The 19834-nt window shown below is 34.4% G+C and overlaps 1 protein-coding gene across 1 annotated transcript; it reads right to left on the reverse strand.

Annotated features, from left to right (window-relative positions):
* Positions 1-14153: 14153 nt before the first annotated feature.
* LOC137710968 (protein IQ-DOMAIN 22) lies at positions 14154-19185 on the reverse strand. The gene is made up of 4 exons (XM_068450144.2): positions 18595-19185; positions 15995-16195; positions 15122-15199; positions 14154-15041 (listed from the first exon to the last, which is right to left on the reverse strand). The coding sequence occupies exons 1-4, from the start codon at positions 19015-19017 to the stop codon at positions 14409-14411; spliced, it is 1335 nt and encodes a 444-aa protein (XP_068306245.2). The 5' UTR covers positions 19018-19185; the 3' UTR covers positions 14154-14408.
* Between the last annotated feature and the right edge of the window lie 649 nt (positions 19186-19834).

The raw sequence follows: 19834 nt of genomic DNA on the forward strand, positions 1-19834 counted from the left end.
TTACTTTCTGATTATCAAAACCACTACTGAATTTATGCAGACACAAAATCTCACAATATTATTACTACAACTTTATGCATGATAGGAACAACACTATAATCATCTGCCTACCAGAAATTAACTCTTCTACAGCAGCAAGTTTTAACATTATAATAAATTGAAAATATCAACTTTATGGTAAAGATATAAAACACTTATAGGCTTGCTCAAAGCAAAAGCTTTGACAAGCTTGTCAACATCTTCTAAGGTAGTTTTTTCGTCAAACAAAAGGAGTTTAACATTCAGGTACCTCATGAAGTAAAAGCACTCCATCCTCCATCCTCAAAGAACATTTAGTGAAATAACTGATGCAAGAGACTCACAAAAATAAAAATAAAAAACTTACAGTGCTTGAGTCTACTACTCTCAAATTTAATCCAAGCTTTTTAGCAGCATCCGAAATTGCATGTGCGTCAACAACCTTAACCTTCATAGTGTCAAAGAAAGGTAGGCTCTGAACTTCCTCGGTTCCAAGTTTCTTCAATCCAACTGCAAATGCATGCCATGGAACAATTAATATGAATAAATGTTGACATAATTTGATAGTAACTTAATATCCCCAAAAAAGTAATGAGAAAGTATGAAAATCAACCGCAAGGTGATGCACAATCAGATATTAAAAAAAGCTAGACAAAATGATAGCAACAAATTTAAAAGATTAAAAAGAAGACAAACAACCAAACTTTGAACAAAGAACGCACGGACATAAAACATAAAATTAATAACAAATGGGGAAAATGAAGAACTTAAAAAGATGGAGAAAGGAGATGCAGAGATTTAGAGACAAAATTGAACCTAGAGTGGAATTTGGAGAATGGAGATGCAGAGATGTAGAGACGACCAGAGATGATAAGGATGATTTTGTCCACTGCACGAGGGAGGAGAAAAGAGAAACTGAGTGAGGCTACCGGAAGAACTGAGCATACGGTGGGAGAGAAGGGCTAGGAAAAACAGACGGCGAGATAGGGAGAAAGGGTTACGGGAGTGGGGAGAGAGAAAGGGATTAGGGCTTTTGTTTTGATCAAATGGTAAAATTGGAAAATAATGGAATAGAGAAGGGGTTTTTTTTTGTCCAAAAAAATTCTAATAATATAAGTGAAATAGAATCCAATGGTACAGATTTACTCTCATTTATCTTACGGCTGTTATTTAAGTAAAGTCTTTAATAGTTTTTTAATTAATGTAGAAGTGTAAAAAATATAGAAAAAAAATATATAAACGCTCGTAATGACAAGCTTTACAACTTTCATGAAGAGCTTAACTTCGAACTTCGCCACTATAATCATATAAATCATATATCAAAATTTAATTGTTGATTGTTGTTTACATTTATGCTTCATTTTTCTCATCAAATTTTGTTTGTTCGGATTTTCTTTTTTGAAAACATGATCTATTAGAGGATGCAGGAAGATGAATGGTTTGAATCGTTGATATTATGTTCAGAGTTTTACAATTAGTGAAAATATTGTTTGATGTTTATAAAGTTTCTACAAACTATATGACATCAACTCATATTTCAATTAACCGTCAATATCGTGATATCAAAGATCTAAACTATTCATCTTCGTACATCCGGCAGACGATCATGTTTTCAAAAAAGAAAATTTTAAAAATGAAATTAAGTAAGAAGAATAACGTGTAAATGACAATCGACGGTTAAATATAAATTTAAGATTTATGGATTATAGTGTTGGATTTTGAAGCTGACCCTTCATGAAAGTTGTAAAGCTTGTCACTCTGAGTGATTGTATATATTTTTTTACATGTTTTACACTTCTAGAATAATTAGTATTAATTTTATTAATTTTTCCCTCAAATAAAAAACATTATTCATGAGGGTTTGGAGGATTTTAAAAATCTAAACGATAATGTAAGTGTAACCATTATCTACTCGTACAAGAATAATGATGAATCATGAGTGTTTATATATTCTTTCACATTTTTCATACTTGTATGTATGTCTTCTTAGTTCTTGCCTATACAAATACTATACTAGTTTATTTTAATTTTGGACAACAAAATGTTAAATTAAATTTATCCTAGTAATGACAAGAAGGAACTCTCATAATAAAAATAAATAATGACTCAAACTTTTTTTTTTAACTTATATAGAATAATAATACAAAACTATTTTTTTTAATATAGAATATATTGTATATATTAATATGGCTATTGTATTTTATAATAAATATTTTAGTAATTAAACTTTAAAATTATCAAAATAATTTTTTTCTTAACGGGTCACCCACGTGTTATGTGCGTGTATACCCGTTAAGAACCTGTTATTAACGGGTTACTCGATAATGACCCAATTAGTTATCGTGTTGACCCGAAACCCGTTATTTTCGTGTCGTGTCGTGTCACCATGTCGTGTTAGAAACTACCAGGTCTATATATAACCTCATATAAAGCCTGAAAATATATAGCCCCTCATTTGGAGAGATTATTTTATAGAGCCCCAAAGATTTCTCAGAGCCCTAAAATGAGCTATATCTACCACTTTTTCAGCCTCATGTAGAGCCACTCACTGGGGATGCTTTTAGGGTTAAATATTTAGCTCCATATTACTAAAGAATGAATTTAGGATAATTTTTTTCTTAAAATAATTTAAAAAAAAAAAAAGATATGTAGACTATCCTAATTTAATTTTATGAACATTTTAACCTAAAAATATTTAGATTCCGATAAATATTGAAAAATTACTAAACCGATACCATGAAACTCGTGGAACACTATGAAAGAATATGAAACACATGAAAGAATTTTTCTAATTATTTTAACCGTTGAATTTAAATTTAGACCGTTAGATTTTTTTTTTTTAGGAAGTCTTAATAAAAAGGGCTTTCCACTATTCATTCTTAATCAAAAAGACATTTTGTATATGAAAAGTCTATAATGGGTCAAGATCTTTTCTTTATTTACTCTTATGCCATTATTTTATTATTGTAGCAAGATCCACAATGATGTTGACATTCCTGTCTGTTTAAAATACATTATTTTGCATGATGCTATTTAACTTATACTAATTAGCTATCAGCTCTTTATACTTCCATCATGTTGTCGATGTTATGCAGCTTTTCTTCGGTCAAATTGTTTCAGTACTGTTTATCGCCTTCTACTAGCTTTATATCTCTTTCTCTATCTTTTTTTACCTTATAATACATATTTACTATTTCTCCTTTGAAATTTTGAGGCTTCGAGTAAGCCTGATGACTGAGTTTTGTCTTACTGTAAATATACATTTCTTCTTCTTCTGCTACTAGTATCATATCATACCTAAAATCTTCAAACTCAACTACGGCTAACATTTGGATCCCTTGAAATCTTAGAATATTTTTGTATGAAGGAGTCCACCTGTGTGGACAAATAGGAGATAGTCTAAAGAACTTTTCATTAATCATGGCTATATGCCTAGCTTTCTCCCCATGCATATGTACATACCAATTTGGAGGACTACTAATAAAACTTATGCAAATTTCTTTCCACTTTTCTACATAATCTTTTGCTACTTTTATAAGCTTTTCAGGAAATGATTCTAATTGGGAAATATGATTAATGAATATTTTATCAAGAAAGCTAAACTCTAATAGTAAGGTTGAGGTAACTTCTACTACATTATGCTTTTTCTGATGCTTATATCTAAAATGCCATGGTCTAAAATCTCTCATGTTAATCCTGGTCACATCCATGCTAACTTTTAATTTACAAATACAAGTTTCTGTACTATCACAAAGACATGGTGGATACATCTTTGTAATAATATCCAACCTTGGTTTTGGATCAAAGATGGAATGATACAAAGCACATTATAATTGTAATTGTAATTCTTTTATTGACTGTGATACTTTGCTCAGGATCGCATTTTGCATATCTAGTGGCATTATTCTTAATTTTGATTTTGAAATTTCTTCTAATAGGATATCAGCTATTATTAAGTCTAATGATATATTCCTAAGAAAACTTTCATATCTTTCTTGTTTTTCTTTGTCACTCAGATGTTGATGCTGCTCATTATTTTGATACTACTCCATTTCAATGTCTTCTTCTGAGAGCTCAATCTTAATCTCTTCTATGGGCTCATTAGCCTCTTGTTCTATGGGTTTAATAACCTCTTTTTCTTTATTCTTATGTTGATCAGTTTCCAAACTTATTTTCAATTCTTTTTTCAAGGTGTCATTTGCCTTTTATATGCTCAAAAATTGGTTTAAAACCATTTCTTGTAATTGAATCAATAAAATTAACTCATCTTCGGGCTACCTATTTATTAGCATGTATCTTGTTATAATAAGAAACTATATTTTGACAATCTGTTCTAATCGTAAATACTTCATTATGTAAAAATAAAGAAAATGCTTCAAGTGAATTAATTATTCCTAAAATTTCTAAATCTATTTATGGTAATCTTAACTATACATCACTAAATTTTCCTAATGAATATCTACAAACTTGTTCGTCAAACTTTGGTGTCTCTTTATGTTTTTTCTAATATAGTATACCAGCCCATCATAATGATGAAGCATCTGTTTCAACTATTTTGTAACTATCATCTAATGGTAATGTTAATGGCTTGAGTTGATTAATTTCTTCCTTTATATTTTGAACTAATTTAATATATTCACTATTAAAATATTTTTGTTCTGTTTTACTAGTTTTATTACGTAATACTGCTATTTTTCTTCTTAAAAATGCTTGTAACTGTTTTTTATCATCTAACTTATCTGGAAATTCTATATGATCTTGTAATTGTATTATATCTGACTTGATATACATTCCTAAAAATTCTATATCTTACTTTTCTAATGCTATTTTATTTTTGCTAATCACAATTCCATTATTGATAAATTCTTGTAAAACTATTTCTAAGTGCTTTCTATGTTCATGTTTATTTTTACTATGTACTAAAATATCATCTACATAAACCCTACAAAATTTATCATATTTTTTGAAAATTTGGTCCATCTTTCTTTGAAAGATCGATGGAGCATTTTTAAGTCCAAATGGCATAACAAGCCACTCAAAATGTCCTTCTGGACAAGTACAGTTGTCCACTCAATTGATTCTTCTGTTAATCGTAATTGCCAAAATCCCGATTTACAATCAAATTTGCTAAAATATTTACTCTCTTGAATTTTATTTATAAGCTCATCCTTATTTGGTAACTTATGACTATCTTCATATGTATTATCATTTAATCTCTTGTAATTATAAACTATTCTAGCCTTACCTGTCTTTAGCTCTGAATATTTTCTCACAACAAATGTTGCTAATGTATGTCTAGACTTAGAGGGTCTAATTACTTTTAAATTTAACAACTCTTTTATTTGCTGTTTAAACTCTTGTTCATCTAATAAACTACAAGGCATATCAACTGTCTTAATTGTTAAATCTGGGTTAATTATATCTAATTTTGCTAATATTTTATTTTTACTCCAATTTAACTGTGGATCTTCTCCTATAATTCTAGTTTGTTCTGCTAATTGTAATAATTCTTTTAAACTTTTGGTCTATCTAACTGTAATAATTCTATACGAGTTCCTTCTTCTAAAATTGGATATTCATGTTCAAATATTTCTTCATCAAACTCTTCTATATTATTATGTTCGACATTTTCTTCTGAATTTTCTAAATAATAACTATCTTGACCACTAGGCTCTTCTATATTTATGCTTTTGTATGCTTCTACAGTATTACTTTGATCAGTTATTGTAATACCTCTCTTGAAAAATGTTATGTTAAGATTCATAAATAAAAAACCTTGTAAATTTTTCAAAAAATTTAAACCTAACATGAATGGGTTTGATCTTACTGGTGAAATAAATGTTAATGGTAAATTAAATTGCTATTTTTCTATTTTAATATACTCATTATTAATGCAATGTGTTAAGTAAACTGGTCTCTCATCAAACTATGTTATTCTTACTGGTTTTGCTAATTTTTGTCTATATTTTTCTAAAACTAACTCTTCTCTTATTACATTTTTTGTACTTCTTGTATCTATCATAGTTGTTATTTGTATTTTGTGTTCTTTTGCTATTTCTATTTCACAATTTATGGTAATTAAAGAACAATTTTTTTTGGCTTTTCTATACTATAAACAATATTTCCTAATATTTCAGTATTTTCTTGTGATTCTGCTGAATTAATTTATAATAACCTATTACAATAACACTTTTCACATAATATTGAATATGTATTATAATATTTATTTGCGACTAACTTGCTACACTTATGACTTTTTTATGGCCAACCTAAATTTATATATTTATATTCTTCTTTATGTTGTTCTTCTATGAATGCACACATATACTCTTCTAAATCACTATTTGAACTACTTGAATCTTCCGAGTGTGAATCTATCATATTTATACTTTCTATACTATAAATACTCTCATTATCACTTAAATCATCTAAGCTATATATTGAGTGTATTTCCTCATCCTCTTCTAACTTAAACAACTCCATCAAATGTACTTTATGTTTCAGCTGTTTTCCTAATTTTGGACATTTAGGTCTAATGTGTCCAACTTCTCCACATAAATAATATTTACAACTACTCTTATCTTTTGGTGCTTTATATTTTCTAATCCAAGGTCTGCCACTTCTTTTCCTAAATTGTTTTAGAATATATTTTATCTTCCTTTATGGTCTTCAAGGTCTTATATTGTTTGTAGGGTTTATATGACCTATATTTCTTTTTGTATATTTTCTTATGCTTATTTTTCTTATGACAACCATACTGTTGTGATAAATCTATATTTTACAACTCATGTAAAATTATTTCCTAATCTATCTCTTAGCTTTTATTTTACTACACTCTTGTCTAAGTATCATATACGTGTTGAATTCTATGTCCTATTTCAATATCATTTTTCTTTGGATGCTTTTGCCATTTATTCCAAATCTTTTCTCCTATTAGTCATTTTATTTTTGTCATATAAGTATCTAATAAATTAATATCACTAATTCTACATGTTCTTCCTAAATATTTAAAGAAATCTGATGTATACTCAGCTATGTACTGTAAATCACAAATTTGTAATTGTTTTAAATTTCTAATTGCTCTTATCTGTTTTTTTTCGCTTCTACCATCTAACCTATTATGATCTATAAATTCTTGTTTAATCAAAGTAACAAAACCATCAATATTAAAACGTGTTTTAGCTACATGATGCTGTTCTGAATTTTAAACTTTCCATGACTAAAAATAATAAAAAACCAAACCATCTAAAGTTTGCTCAAAGTAATCTAACATATTTTATGAACTACTAAAATCTAACATTAATGTTGCATGTACGCAACCTTTCTCCCATCTCTCAATCATTTTTTCCCAATCTTGTGGATCTACATTATCTAAATTTAATATATTTTCTGCTATATTAATTTGTTCTAATCCTTTTAAATATGGAATCCTATTTTTTCTAGGTGGTTTCATCATACTTTCTTCTATGTAATCTACTCTAGCTTGTTCTTTATATTGTTCATTTGTTGGTCTCAAAAATTGTTGACCAGTTCTACCTATGTATCCTGGATTTTCTACTCCTGATGTACTACTTTCTTCTGCTGGATTACATTCTACTTTCAATTCTAATAAATTATTATATTCTTTTGATCCTTAAATATGTTCTACTCCTATTTCTAAGATTAATTTTTTCATCTCTTCATCTAAAATTCTATGTAGTCCTAAATCATATGTCTTATAGTTTTCTAAGTATTGTTCTTCATCTAAATGATTAATATCTTTTATAAGCTTATCTACAATATGATCAAAATTTTGCTCAACTAAATTAATATCTAAATTGTCAAAAACCATATGAATACTCTCATTTTCGATCTCACTCTCATCCTCTTCTATATTTTCTAGTTGCTTGTAATTACTAAACCTAATTGTTGCTTTACCTGTACTAGTTTCATATATTTGTACTCTATCTAGTTGTCTATTTTTTGCTACTTGTAAATTAGGTAATGTCCACTAAGTTCCATCTAAAAAGCTATTATCTACGAGTTTTGCTTCTATCATATTTACATGTGTACTACCAAATATTTGAACTAAAGTTTGAAATTCTAAATTAAACTTATGATTATATTTATCAGACATTTTTTCAATATACATTAAACTAATACACAAATTTTTATACTTTCCTTTCATATTATAATTTTTTTGTTCTTATGCTTACTTTAATATATTTACTAAATTCGTTTATTATCATAATATAATTTGAAATACATCATATGACTACTAAGTTTGAACTTAAGTCTACTTCAGCTGTTGCTATTGCTGCCTGTTAGTGAGTATCTCATCTATCATAGTATATGTATACTAAAGCTTTTGTGCCTACTTGTGCTCTGGTTAATCATACTATTCCAATTAATATTGTTCATATGTGAATCTGACTGAAATGTGATTTTCTCAAATGGATAACTGCTTCCTTACTAAGTAAATTAAGTGTAACCTTTTTATCAATACAGCTAACTTCATGTTGACAGATACTACTTACCATTCTACTTTTATTTTCAAATAAACCTAATTGATACAAATTGTATTTATTTTTTTGTGTTCTCTCAAAACCTATTCTAATAAATTCTTGTGCTTCTTCATTTGGATAAATATCTTCAGCTCTTACTACTTCTTTTCCTTTTCTCCTAAAGAGTTCCATTTTCTGTTATCAAAATGATTTATCTTAGGTCTTCTAATATGATTATTTGTACTTCAAGTTAAATTTTCTAATTTTTCTAACAAAGATGGTGGAAGTGATGAAGATGCGTTATGTAAAACTTCATTTATTTCTACTATTTATTCTTCAACATGATCTAATTTTTCAACCAAACTTAAAACTAATTGAATAATTAAATTATTTTGCCTAATGAGAATATTACTACTAGCTACTTGTGTTGAAAAATCTGTTAAACCTACTGGTTCTTTATCTAACTTACTAATTTCTTTCAAAGTTTGGATATATTTTCTACTAGTTCTAGAATCAATCATTAAACTAATAATCTATCTATTTTCTTATGCAACTTATCTATTTGTTCACTCAAATCTTTTTGCACTAATTGAATTTTTTGAACTTCTAATTTTAACTGCTCAACTATTTTTAATGATTTAAGTTCTACTTGCTTAGACTTACTATCTATGAGGTCAATAAGCTCTTTTATCTCTCTTTTGCCAGGAAACCTTCGAATATTTTTATTATTGTATTCTAATTGAGATGTAATATAATCTAAATTTTTTCTAATTGTTTTTATGGAATTTTTCTGAAAATGTTCTAACAACTGGTTTAACAAATGATTATGCTTATTATTTTCTAAGTTTATATTTTCTGCTTGACTAAGAATAAGATTTACTGACACACCCCGACCCAAAATGTCCACTAGGACTCCGAATCGAGCTGTGATAGCCAACACCTAGAAGGTGACGAAGTCATAAAGTATAGTGATGTGGAAAATGTGAATAAATTTAAACCTAAAAGTACCTAAAGACAAGAGTGCATTGTGAGCGAGAATGAACCCATTTCACACACGACGTCAGAGTATAAGTAAAGTACAGTAGTTTGGGTAAGGATCATACCCTTAGAGGTAGCCACATATACTGAGATTTGCCAAGAATCCTCGTCAATACGAAGTTTCAGCAGCTAAAACATGGAGGGGCGAAAAACAAGGGTGAGGGGGCCTGAACATAAAGTTTTAATAAAAACCTTTTGAAAATGTTATAACCCCTCGCTGTAAAACCCGTATAATTTTCCAGAAAATAATAATATATACATAATAAAAATCAGGCTTGACAGCAATGAAAACCAAAGTATGTGCCATGTCAAGTATCTCAATAATAAATATGTAAGCCAAGTGTTGTGAATCAATATAAAATGATATGCCAGTAGGAGTCACCTAACGTGACCTGTATGGCTGAACCTATAGTTCATTAACCAATTCTTGCACACGAGTCGGAACCATCTAATGTGATATATACGACAAGCTAGGTGTAAATACATACGCTCAAGTGCTACGATCACGTGAAGGCTATGCGAAGTATCGCAAGTCACCTACGAGTCGAAACCACCTAATGTGGTTTGTACGACAGGATGACACCTGCCTTGGATGTGAGCATATGGTGCGAGAGGTGAACGATCACGTGAAGTCTAGGCCCTAGCCTTGGGCGGAGCACTAACACCGGGGTGCAGGATAACGAGCACTAAATGCATCTAAACATAACCATACACACTGCATTCACTATCATCAATATGCACTTACCTGAAGCTTACCTGGGCATCTGCAGCGTCATGCAATAATATGCATATCTATACTAATGCATATACTAAAATGTAATGCAATTGACATGGCCTTTAAAAACGTAAATCCATTTAAACCATTTTTGGGAAAATGGAAAACACATATATATACGTATATATAGAAGACCAAAAGCCCACTCACCTGGAGTCCGCGCTATAACTCCCTAGCACAAACATCAAGGCGTCATGAACGATCAGTACCTAGAACAATTTTCAAATCACGTCTTAGAATTCTTATCAATAAAACATGTAACTTACATATCCTACTCGGGAAGATCCATAAGTCGGGTTCCCGATCCGTAAGTTTCTAATATCCTCAATATTATGTACTATAATTTATCAAAGTTTAGTGATGATCCAACGGTCGGATCGTCGATTGCTACAATAATCATCCAACGGTTGGATCGTTGATTGCTATAATAATTGAGTGGCGGACCTTAACAGAACTAGGTTCAAATGATGGAAATTCGTCAATCGGACTTTACATACAAAATTGGAGAATCAAATTTAGCCTAGGAAGGTCAAGGGATGCCTCAGCCCACGCGCCGTCGCAGGTGGCGGTCGGCCGTCCCGACTCGTCTAAAAATTCAACTATTTCTAAAAATTCTCAAACTTCACACAAATGAAGATCTCAATGAGTAGAGCAACTTTCATACCTGCAACCAAGGCCAATTTGGCAGGGAAAAGCCCCAATTTCACGAAAACCCGTTGGCACCCTATAAATGAGTGGTTCTTGATTCAACTCCAAACAAACTCCAACAGCTCAACCAACGCATGGGCTTTGTTTCATACCTCAGGGGAGTCTAATGGTGGTAATAATTGGAAGAACACGTTTCAGATTTGGTGGATCTTGGCCACGGGTCTCACGGCACCCACGAGCTCATTTCTTCCCAATTCCAAACATAATCTCCACAAATTTGATATAGAAATGGTAGAAGAAAGGTCTATATGATGATTGGGAGTGGTAAATCTGCCCAATCCATCGGAAAAATGATGAATTTCGTCAGAGAAACCTATGGGTCGCAACCGGGTTCGCGGGTTAAGGGGAATCCGGTTTGGTTCCCCTCTTTCTCCTCCTTTCTCCTTTCCTTCCTTTCTCTCTTCTCTGATTGGTTACTCTTTCATCTCTCATTTCCTCATTGGTCTGTTTCGCCCTCCTTTCTCTCCTTTATCTTACATCTGCACCAACCATCTTTCTTTTCTTTTAATCTGGGCCACACACGTGGCTTTCCAGATTTTGCTCTGAAAATCTGGAGCTTTCTTGAACTTTATTAATTTACTAAAATGCCCCTAACTTAAAATGTTAATATCTCCTTCGTTATAACTCCAAATTGCGCCCCGTTTACGCCCACACGTCCGTAACAACAAGTACTACAAGGATACACCAAGAAAATGAATCTTACATAACTCGACAAGGCGGTCAACAAAAATCAATGCATTTTCCTCGAAGGGCATTTTCAAAATTTCACATTTAAAATTTTATAAAGACTATAACTTTTGGGGATGGGTCGTTACATCTACAATACTATTGGCTTGTGGATTTTCTTCACTATGCAAAATATGATTATGCTTTCTCAATGGAAAATAACAAACTAAACTATTTGGTCTAAGGTTATTTTTCTTTTTTGAGTTTCACTAAATTTCTAAATTAAGTTAATTTATCATAAACTATAGTCTACCTTTCTCTAAAATTACGACTAACTGGTTTCTTATAAACTCTCTTTCTTCTCTCAAGGTCTCTAAAACTTGATCTATTGCTCTTTTTGCTACTAAAATTTTATGTTGCACTTATGTATTATTATATTTACTAATAAATGAAGGATGTTCAAGATAACCAAGATAAAACTTCTACTTCTTCAAAGTCCTGCTAATTCTTTTGGAGATATATGTTAATCTTTTCTTTATACTAGTTATAGTTGGGTGTCTGGGACAATAAATACCTGGTGGTTGTGGTTGACAAGGTCTACAAGGACAATAATATATGTTATTCATACAAAATAAAAGAGTGATATCAATTGTGTTAATGACTTCCGTCTTCAAGGTACTATTAAAATGCTAAACTTGGCTCTGATACCAAATTCGTAAAGTAAGCCCGGTTAAATAGTCAGATGGCCATTACAACAACTAGACATAAAACCTTGCACATGGAACTCAACATGTTTCAGCATAACAGCCACTCACAATGCAAGTATAAGGCCTTAACGGCTGAACTCAAAGATACAAAGAACTCAGAGGTACCCTGATTAATGTCCAGTTATTTGTATGGCAAGCATTCAACTATAACAGAGTGCTCGAACAAAGAATGATCTTCAGTTTAGCAGGTTAATAATATAACTAAAATAGTGTTTCCCTGTTTTGGATTAGAAGTCTATTTAAACAAACAAACTAAATAAAGAAAAGAAAACTTACTTAAGACCTGGAGATTGCTTGAATCTGTACACTTGAACTTTTATTGATATATAGAATGTTTACAAAGAGAAGTGTTTACAAAGGATGCCAGAAAGGTTTTGGATGCTTGAGTGTATGAGGATTGAAGTATGGTGTGTCTCTGGTGTGTGTTTACAATGAATAGAACTCCTCTTATATACATTGAATGCGAATACTATGGTAGTAAAAATCTTTACAAATGAATGGTGTAGACATATCCTTGGTACTTGTCATTTGCCATTTTGCTTCTACTGTTGCTGAAATTGTCAGCACTGTTTCTAAAACGTGATCTGACTTATTTGTCTTCTTTTGCCTTGTTTTGATAAATGCATGTGAACTTGCTTGTCTCCTTTTGCTTTGTCTTGATAAATGCATGTCAACTTACTGCATGGCTTGTCTCCTGAAGCCCAAAACTTTGTCATTTTTTATTTTTATTTTTATTTTTTATTTTTTTGGCTTTGATGAAGAGCATGTGACTTCAGATGGATGTTGGAGATTGAGATATTTTGTCTTTTTTTGTTAAAAGGTTTTCAAGGGCAACCTTGCCATTTTGCTTTTTTTTTTTTTTTTTTTTTAATTTATTTTTATAATTGAATTTGATCAAATTGTACCGAAGTCAGTAATTTCCGTCAGGCCAAAAAAGATGTGTGAAGTCCCGGATTTTCTCCGTGCTTATAGCAGTTTCCAAGCTTTCATGGCCAATATTGCCACTTGTGTAAACCACCAAACAGGTTGTTCCTGAGGAACTTGAGCTTTAATTTCAATGGCGAAATCAAACAACTCCTCCAATGTGCCAAATATTCTGTCTTGAAGCTCCGGCGTAAATTTGTTTGGCAGGACCATCACGAAACAGCCACACTCTTCGAGTGCATGGCAAACATCTTTGCGTAACGAGAGACAAGAACTTGTCCCTGGCTTCCAGCAGTCGGCTTCGGAGAAATCGACTACTGGAATCTTGGCCACTGCTGCTATTGTAAGGCTCATCTTTTCCCTTGAGTTCGAGGCTAGGGCTCTAAGGATATTGAACTGCAAGCTGAATATATAGCTAGGCTGATGTATTTCAGATTCTTTTTGACATGCTTATTTGTTTTTCTTCCTGCACTTTAGATTAGTTTAAAGTAGAATTACGCTTGTATACAATAAAATGCTGAGATTTGAACTCGTAGCAGCTTGATCGGACCATGCAATTTGCATTTGTACATCTTCAGATCTCAGACATACTTGTAAATCACGTTTCTTCTTGTGAATTTTATTTAAGTGATGTTTAGGTCAAGTTCTTGAAGCAATTTAAAAACTAAGATGAAGTTCTTGAGCCAATTTCTCATTCTCTTCCTCTTTCACACTCTTTCAAACCCATCCACTTAATTGAAATGGGGACGTCACGAAACCATGAAGTCAAGAATATGGAAGAATCATGGAACCGGAAGTGAGATTCAACAAAACTTATTCTCCTCTTGCACACCCTTGTTCGTTCATTTCTAGCATTTGAATCGAATGAATTAAAAGAGAATCAGAGAAAAAGCTAGAGACCCACAAATATACATGCCCTACGCTAATACAACTCTTAACACTCCTCCGACATTAAAAGTAGTTCACTACATCAGTTAGCCAGACTAGATTCAGAACTACAATGGATCCCCCATGCCGAAGAGTGCCATATCAGTATCTGTAACCCACCGGCATCCCATGCTTGTCCAAGCGACCAGATCCCGGGTAGGCTTTATTTGCAAAGTTCGCGTGCAAGGCAGACGTCCATTGTGTACTTGATCTCGACTCATCAAAGCCATGAATGGAGTGCCTCTTCGTTGAGCTAGACCTATCATAGTGAGGCCCCTGCTTCGGAGCACTAAGAGACCTTAACTTAGCCTTTGATGATTCGGTGCACGCCATGTAATTTGGGTAATCGGAATAGCCGCTTAAGTAGCTTTTTGAGCCATCACGCTTTCTAGAAGTGAAGGGGCTTCTCTTCAAAGTAGCTCCCCGTGATGAAGCAGAATAAAACTGCGGACTACTGTTGGCAGTGCAGAAAGAGTCTTCCTCAACCTCTCGTGAGAGTTTCAATGGGCTAAAAGATTGGAGCTCGCAAGACGATGGACTTGGAAGTGTTTGATGGTTTGTGGAGGCTTTTGAAGTGGTAAAGCTATGGCTGTATTGGTCTGAGGCCAGAGCGAGGTGAGTAGAGTGAATAAGATTTATTCGTTTAGGTACAATGTATGGTTTCCCAGTATCAATTTCGAGGACCCTGTCATTCTTTTCATCATCAGTAGTTCCATTTGACCTGGAGCTATTTTGCTGCAGGATGTAATAGGCATGAGAATCTTATATAAGTAGCAACCATGAAAATGCAGTTGAAGGAAAGGATTTGAGCATACCCGAAGTATTGCCAACTGCTCATGCTTTGTACTCCTCAGTCGGATAGGATGTTCAAATTTTTCAGGGGTTGCTGGACCCTGCATGTAGACGAGAATTTTCCTTTTTAACGAATAAACAAACGTTTGGAAAACACAGATGATGATTTGGTCAGGATAACTCGTAAAATACACAAATCAAATGCGAATACACTTTCAATTTAAAGAGTATATCCCATATCTTGTCCTCAACCACCAATCAGAGAGATTGAGAAATAATCTAGATACTGCAGATTACAAAACGCAGTGGTTTGCAGGTAATGAAAAAATTAAACACTAAGTAGCAAGTAGTTAACTCGATTCATTTCAATAACTAGTCTTAGTGTTTCACTGAGAGAAAACTGTATAAGCAGTGCTAGTACACGGTTAAAGTGGAGGTTAATGATCAGTGGGACAAGGTAAATCTATATAGTAGTAGCTTGGAAACCATCAATACGTTCCCTCGAACATGTTATACGCCTCCAAGTTTGATAATGTACATTAACTGTTATACGTATCATGCTACTTGTCAACCTGCCATTCTCATTTATTCGACTGCGAAAGCTGTGATCAGCATATAACTTACACATGAATGCGACATGGAACTTTTATAATTTCCACCAAACAAATCTTCATCACGACATTATATGTTTGTACTGAAAAGACTGAAAAGTACATGCATGAATTCAAAAGGCTTCTGCAGTTTAAAAACAAATGGTTCACCACCCCCCCCCCCCCCCCCCCCCCCCCCACGCGCCCCCTCTTTTTTTTTTTTTTTTAAATCAAAAGTCCACGATTTCAATTGTTTAAATCTACTTAAAAGCACTCAAATTGGAGGGCATTGTAATTTTTCCTTACAGATTGGTGAAACTGAAAAGATTTGGTCCTTGACTGCGAGAGCTCAGAAATCTGGGCCATCCCTACTCGAGCTCTTGCCTGCGTTCGCAATATGGTTTGCAGTCGCTGTAACCGGTCAGCATAAAACTTCCTCACAATATGACCTCTTACCAACGCCTGAAGTCTCACCAATCCCTTCAATGCTCGCAATGCTCTCCTTGCCTTCAAAATGTCCATTCAATAAAGTACATTAGCTTATGAAAACCTAATAAAACACAGCGGAGATGATACTGATCACCAACAACCAAAGTAATAATGAAAAACGTTTCACAAACCAACATTTTCGATTATAATCAGGCCATAACGTATTGACAACAAAACCAAGAGACATGGTTTCTCTTCGTCGGAGCATCAGTACGTAAACAGAATCATAATCTGATTCATTGAAGAGCCTAAACTTCAATGACGTTTCAAAACATGGCGCCAAGGAGACCAACGTAGAATTCGAATGAAACAGGCGCCTAAATGAAAACAATTTTAGGCCAGTGGTACCAAACAAATCTATGACTCTGACATGACAATAAGCAAACAAGGACGTTTCACTGCCAGCCCTTGCAAAATGGTAAGAAGTTTTTATCCACTGTTTGACTCATCTCTGTCTGCATATTAATTTAAAATTGAAGAACCCAACCTACATTACACCCAGTAAGGACTTCCAGTTACCTACATCCCCGGGATCCACTGTGGCGTCCCGGACAATCATACAGTGACGTGTGGGAAGTTAAAGCACATAACATTGTATGATTGATCTGGGACATGACCGTAGCATCCCTGGGGTCTCTCCTCCCCCCCTCCTACAAAGTCAATTAGGCAAATTCTTTTTAGGAACCGACCAGACTTTAAGTGGGCAGGACCAAACAGGCAAAAACGTCAACAGGCATGGAGTTTAACCCTTAGTCATCCACCCACTCCACTCCACTAAAATGCATATAACAAAAAAGTGACTGTTAAACTAACTTGATTAGATTTGGCAAGTCCCATCCTACTAACTCCCCCACCCCACATGACTCGTCGCTTGTATTAAATTAGCTAATCTTAACACTTTAGCTTTTGGTTTCTACTATGCTACTATGAGGAAAGATCGAACACTGAGAAAGCACTTTTTTTGCCCAAGCCTAAGGTATCCTGCCTGAAGGGTAAGACTAATCCCTAGTGGGGCCTAGAAAGACTAAAGACATTTCAGTCCATCCTTGACCACAGTCAAATCGCTCAGGTCGTCTCAAAACTTTCAACTAGAAAATCATCCGCGTTTTGCCAATTTCGTGCCTCGTACCAAAGATCAGAGAGCGAACCTGACTTGAAAGTCTTCCACAATTCCACTGAATCACTTGTTGTGGCCAACTGAGAGAGCACTTGAAAAAGCCAAAAGCTTTAAGACTTTAAAACCCCAAATGGGCAGTAAAAACAGAAAAGCCAAAAGCTTCAAAAAATCACTAAAAAAAACCCAATAAAAATAGTGTTGCAATTATAAAACCCGAATGTAAGAGAAAAGCCAAAAGCGTTAAGAAATCATTGAAAACTCAATTGAAATTAACACTGTAGTTACTAAGAAAAACCCGAAAGTGCAGTAAAAGCGGAAAATCCAAAAGCTTTAAGAAATCACTATAAACCCAAACGACAAAGTGCAGTAAAAACAAAAAAAGCCAAAACTTTTAAACTGAAAACCCAATTGTACAGCCACTTAGTACTACTCGTATTTCTCTTCACGCGAACAACCTTAAGTTCGATTCTTGTCAAAAACGAATTTGAACCATATTATTATAAATTTATTATGGATAATACGAATATCACCGGACTATAATACTAAGTTGCAAGTGGAAGGGAATCAAAGAACCCAAAAGCCACAGTAAATCCATGACATTGACATTTTGACAAATTTGTCACCACGGCAACACCAACTCATCCACATACTTTTTTCCAAAAACCATCTACAAAATGCACGGAACAAAAAACAATTCACACAAAACAAAATTAGAAACCAGATTTTATGCAAACTTCCAATCACCAACAACCAAGACTTAATCATCCATTCTCTCTCTCTCTCTCTCACTCTCTCTCTGAAAACACCAACACAACGAAAATGGAAGGCCTCTAAATTGAAGGGCCAGGTGTGGGTGTACCGAACCCTTTGGGAGATCCAGTGGTCCACACGCTCTCCCTTGGATAGTAGCGCAGTACGCAGCCCTCGGCGCATTATAGTGGGCTTTCCAACATTGAAAAATGTATAGGGGTACCTAGAAATGGCAGTGAAAGAAGCTGCACGCGTTGCCGTTTTCGGAGAAACGACACGGAATGTACAGCTAGATGCAGCCCGACTGGGCATTAGAATAATTTTACCAAGACCGAAACGACGTCGCATCCGGCCTTCGGTTACAGAAGGTGCAACAGTGCAGTAGTGGAACTGGATAGAAGAAGAAGTGGTACTGTTTGTGTAAGCACCAACCAGAAAGTGTGGAAGAAGGGACACGTGTCAGCTTCCAGGTACAATGCTGATCCCAGTAACTTAATCAGAGATTAACGGTAGACTAAAAAATTAAAGGAATTAATACGGGGATACGAACCAAACAGCCTCGGAAAGCAGCTTGAATTTTCACAGCGGCCCATTCTTCTTCGCGAATTCCGATGCGGCTACCGTGCACCGCGGAGCTTCTGACGAACCGCCCGCTGCTGGTCAGCCGTACCACCGCGGCGGCCGCTTGGGCGGCGGCGACTGCGGCCTCAGCCACAGCGGCGGTCGCCGCTGCCACGGCGATTGCGTGTTTGTTGGGGTCGACAGCGTCGTTGGAGGAGTCAGTGCGTTGGTGTTGCCGTACGGGGTCGTTTTGGTGGCGCTTTTCTCTGTAGGACTTGACGAAGCTCCAGCGGTGTTTGTCTTTGGTGGGTGGTTTGGGGGAGGAGGAGGAGGAGGAGGACGGGGGTTGGTGGGCGGGGTTGAGCTTTTTGAGGCCCAGGATGCTCCAGAACCATTTGGAGGCTTTGCCCATTGTTGGGGGTGGGGAGTGCGAAGGCTAAGGGCGATGGGATGGGAGTGGACTGAGAAAGTGGTGGTGGTTATGGACTTGCATTTGCAGTTGCAGGAGAGAGAGAGGAGTGGGAAGAGGGAGTTAGGAACGTGCTGATGGTTAGACTTGGGAACTGCGGAGTACAAGGGCATGAAGGGGAGGGAATTTATACGGTTAAGATTTTGTCAAAGGAGGGAGGGGCCGTTGATTTAAACACGTGTTCTTGGGAGGTGAAATTCTATGCTCTCTCCCTCTACATGGCGCGTATGCTTCACCCCATTGCTCCTTTCTTCTCTTTTTTTAAAATTTTTTATTTATTTTTGGTTTTTTTTTCCCTAAATTCTTGGCCGATCAAAAAGTTGGAGTAAGAACAAAAGAGTGCCAATAATTTAGGATATAACGTATTGTTTTCTAGTTTTTATTTAACACAACAAGATAGAAAAGATGATGACATAAAAATTACACAAAATAAAAGCGTAGAAATTTGATACATTCAATTGGTTTTAAAAATTTTAGAGTAACAATAACAATTTTTTTTATTAATTTTGTATTAAATAATAAGGGTGAAGAACAAGCCTTCCTTATGGGTCGTAGTCTATCTCCTTAATGGATGTCAAGGCTGGTGGGAAGATATTGATGATGTGACCTTTGAACTCCCCACGCCTTCCGATCCTCTCTGTCCTTGTACTAAAATTCACCTCTGTTACCTTGATTCGAGGTTGAGATTTCCTTTGTCACAGCTATGGAAGGAGATCCTCACGCACTTCCACATCGGTCTTTGTAACCTTACTTCGACCTC

The sequence above is a fragment of the Pyrus communis genome, chromosome 6, assembly GCF_041283825.1.
Source record: "Pyrus communis isolate YQ-2024b chromosome 6, ASM4128382v1, whole genome shotgun sequence".
Classification (NCBI taxonomy): Eukaryota; Viridiplantae; Streptophyta; class Magnoliopsida; order Rosales; family Rosaceae; genus Pyrus; species Pyrus communis.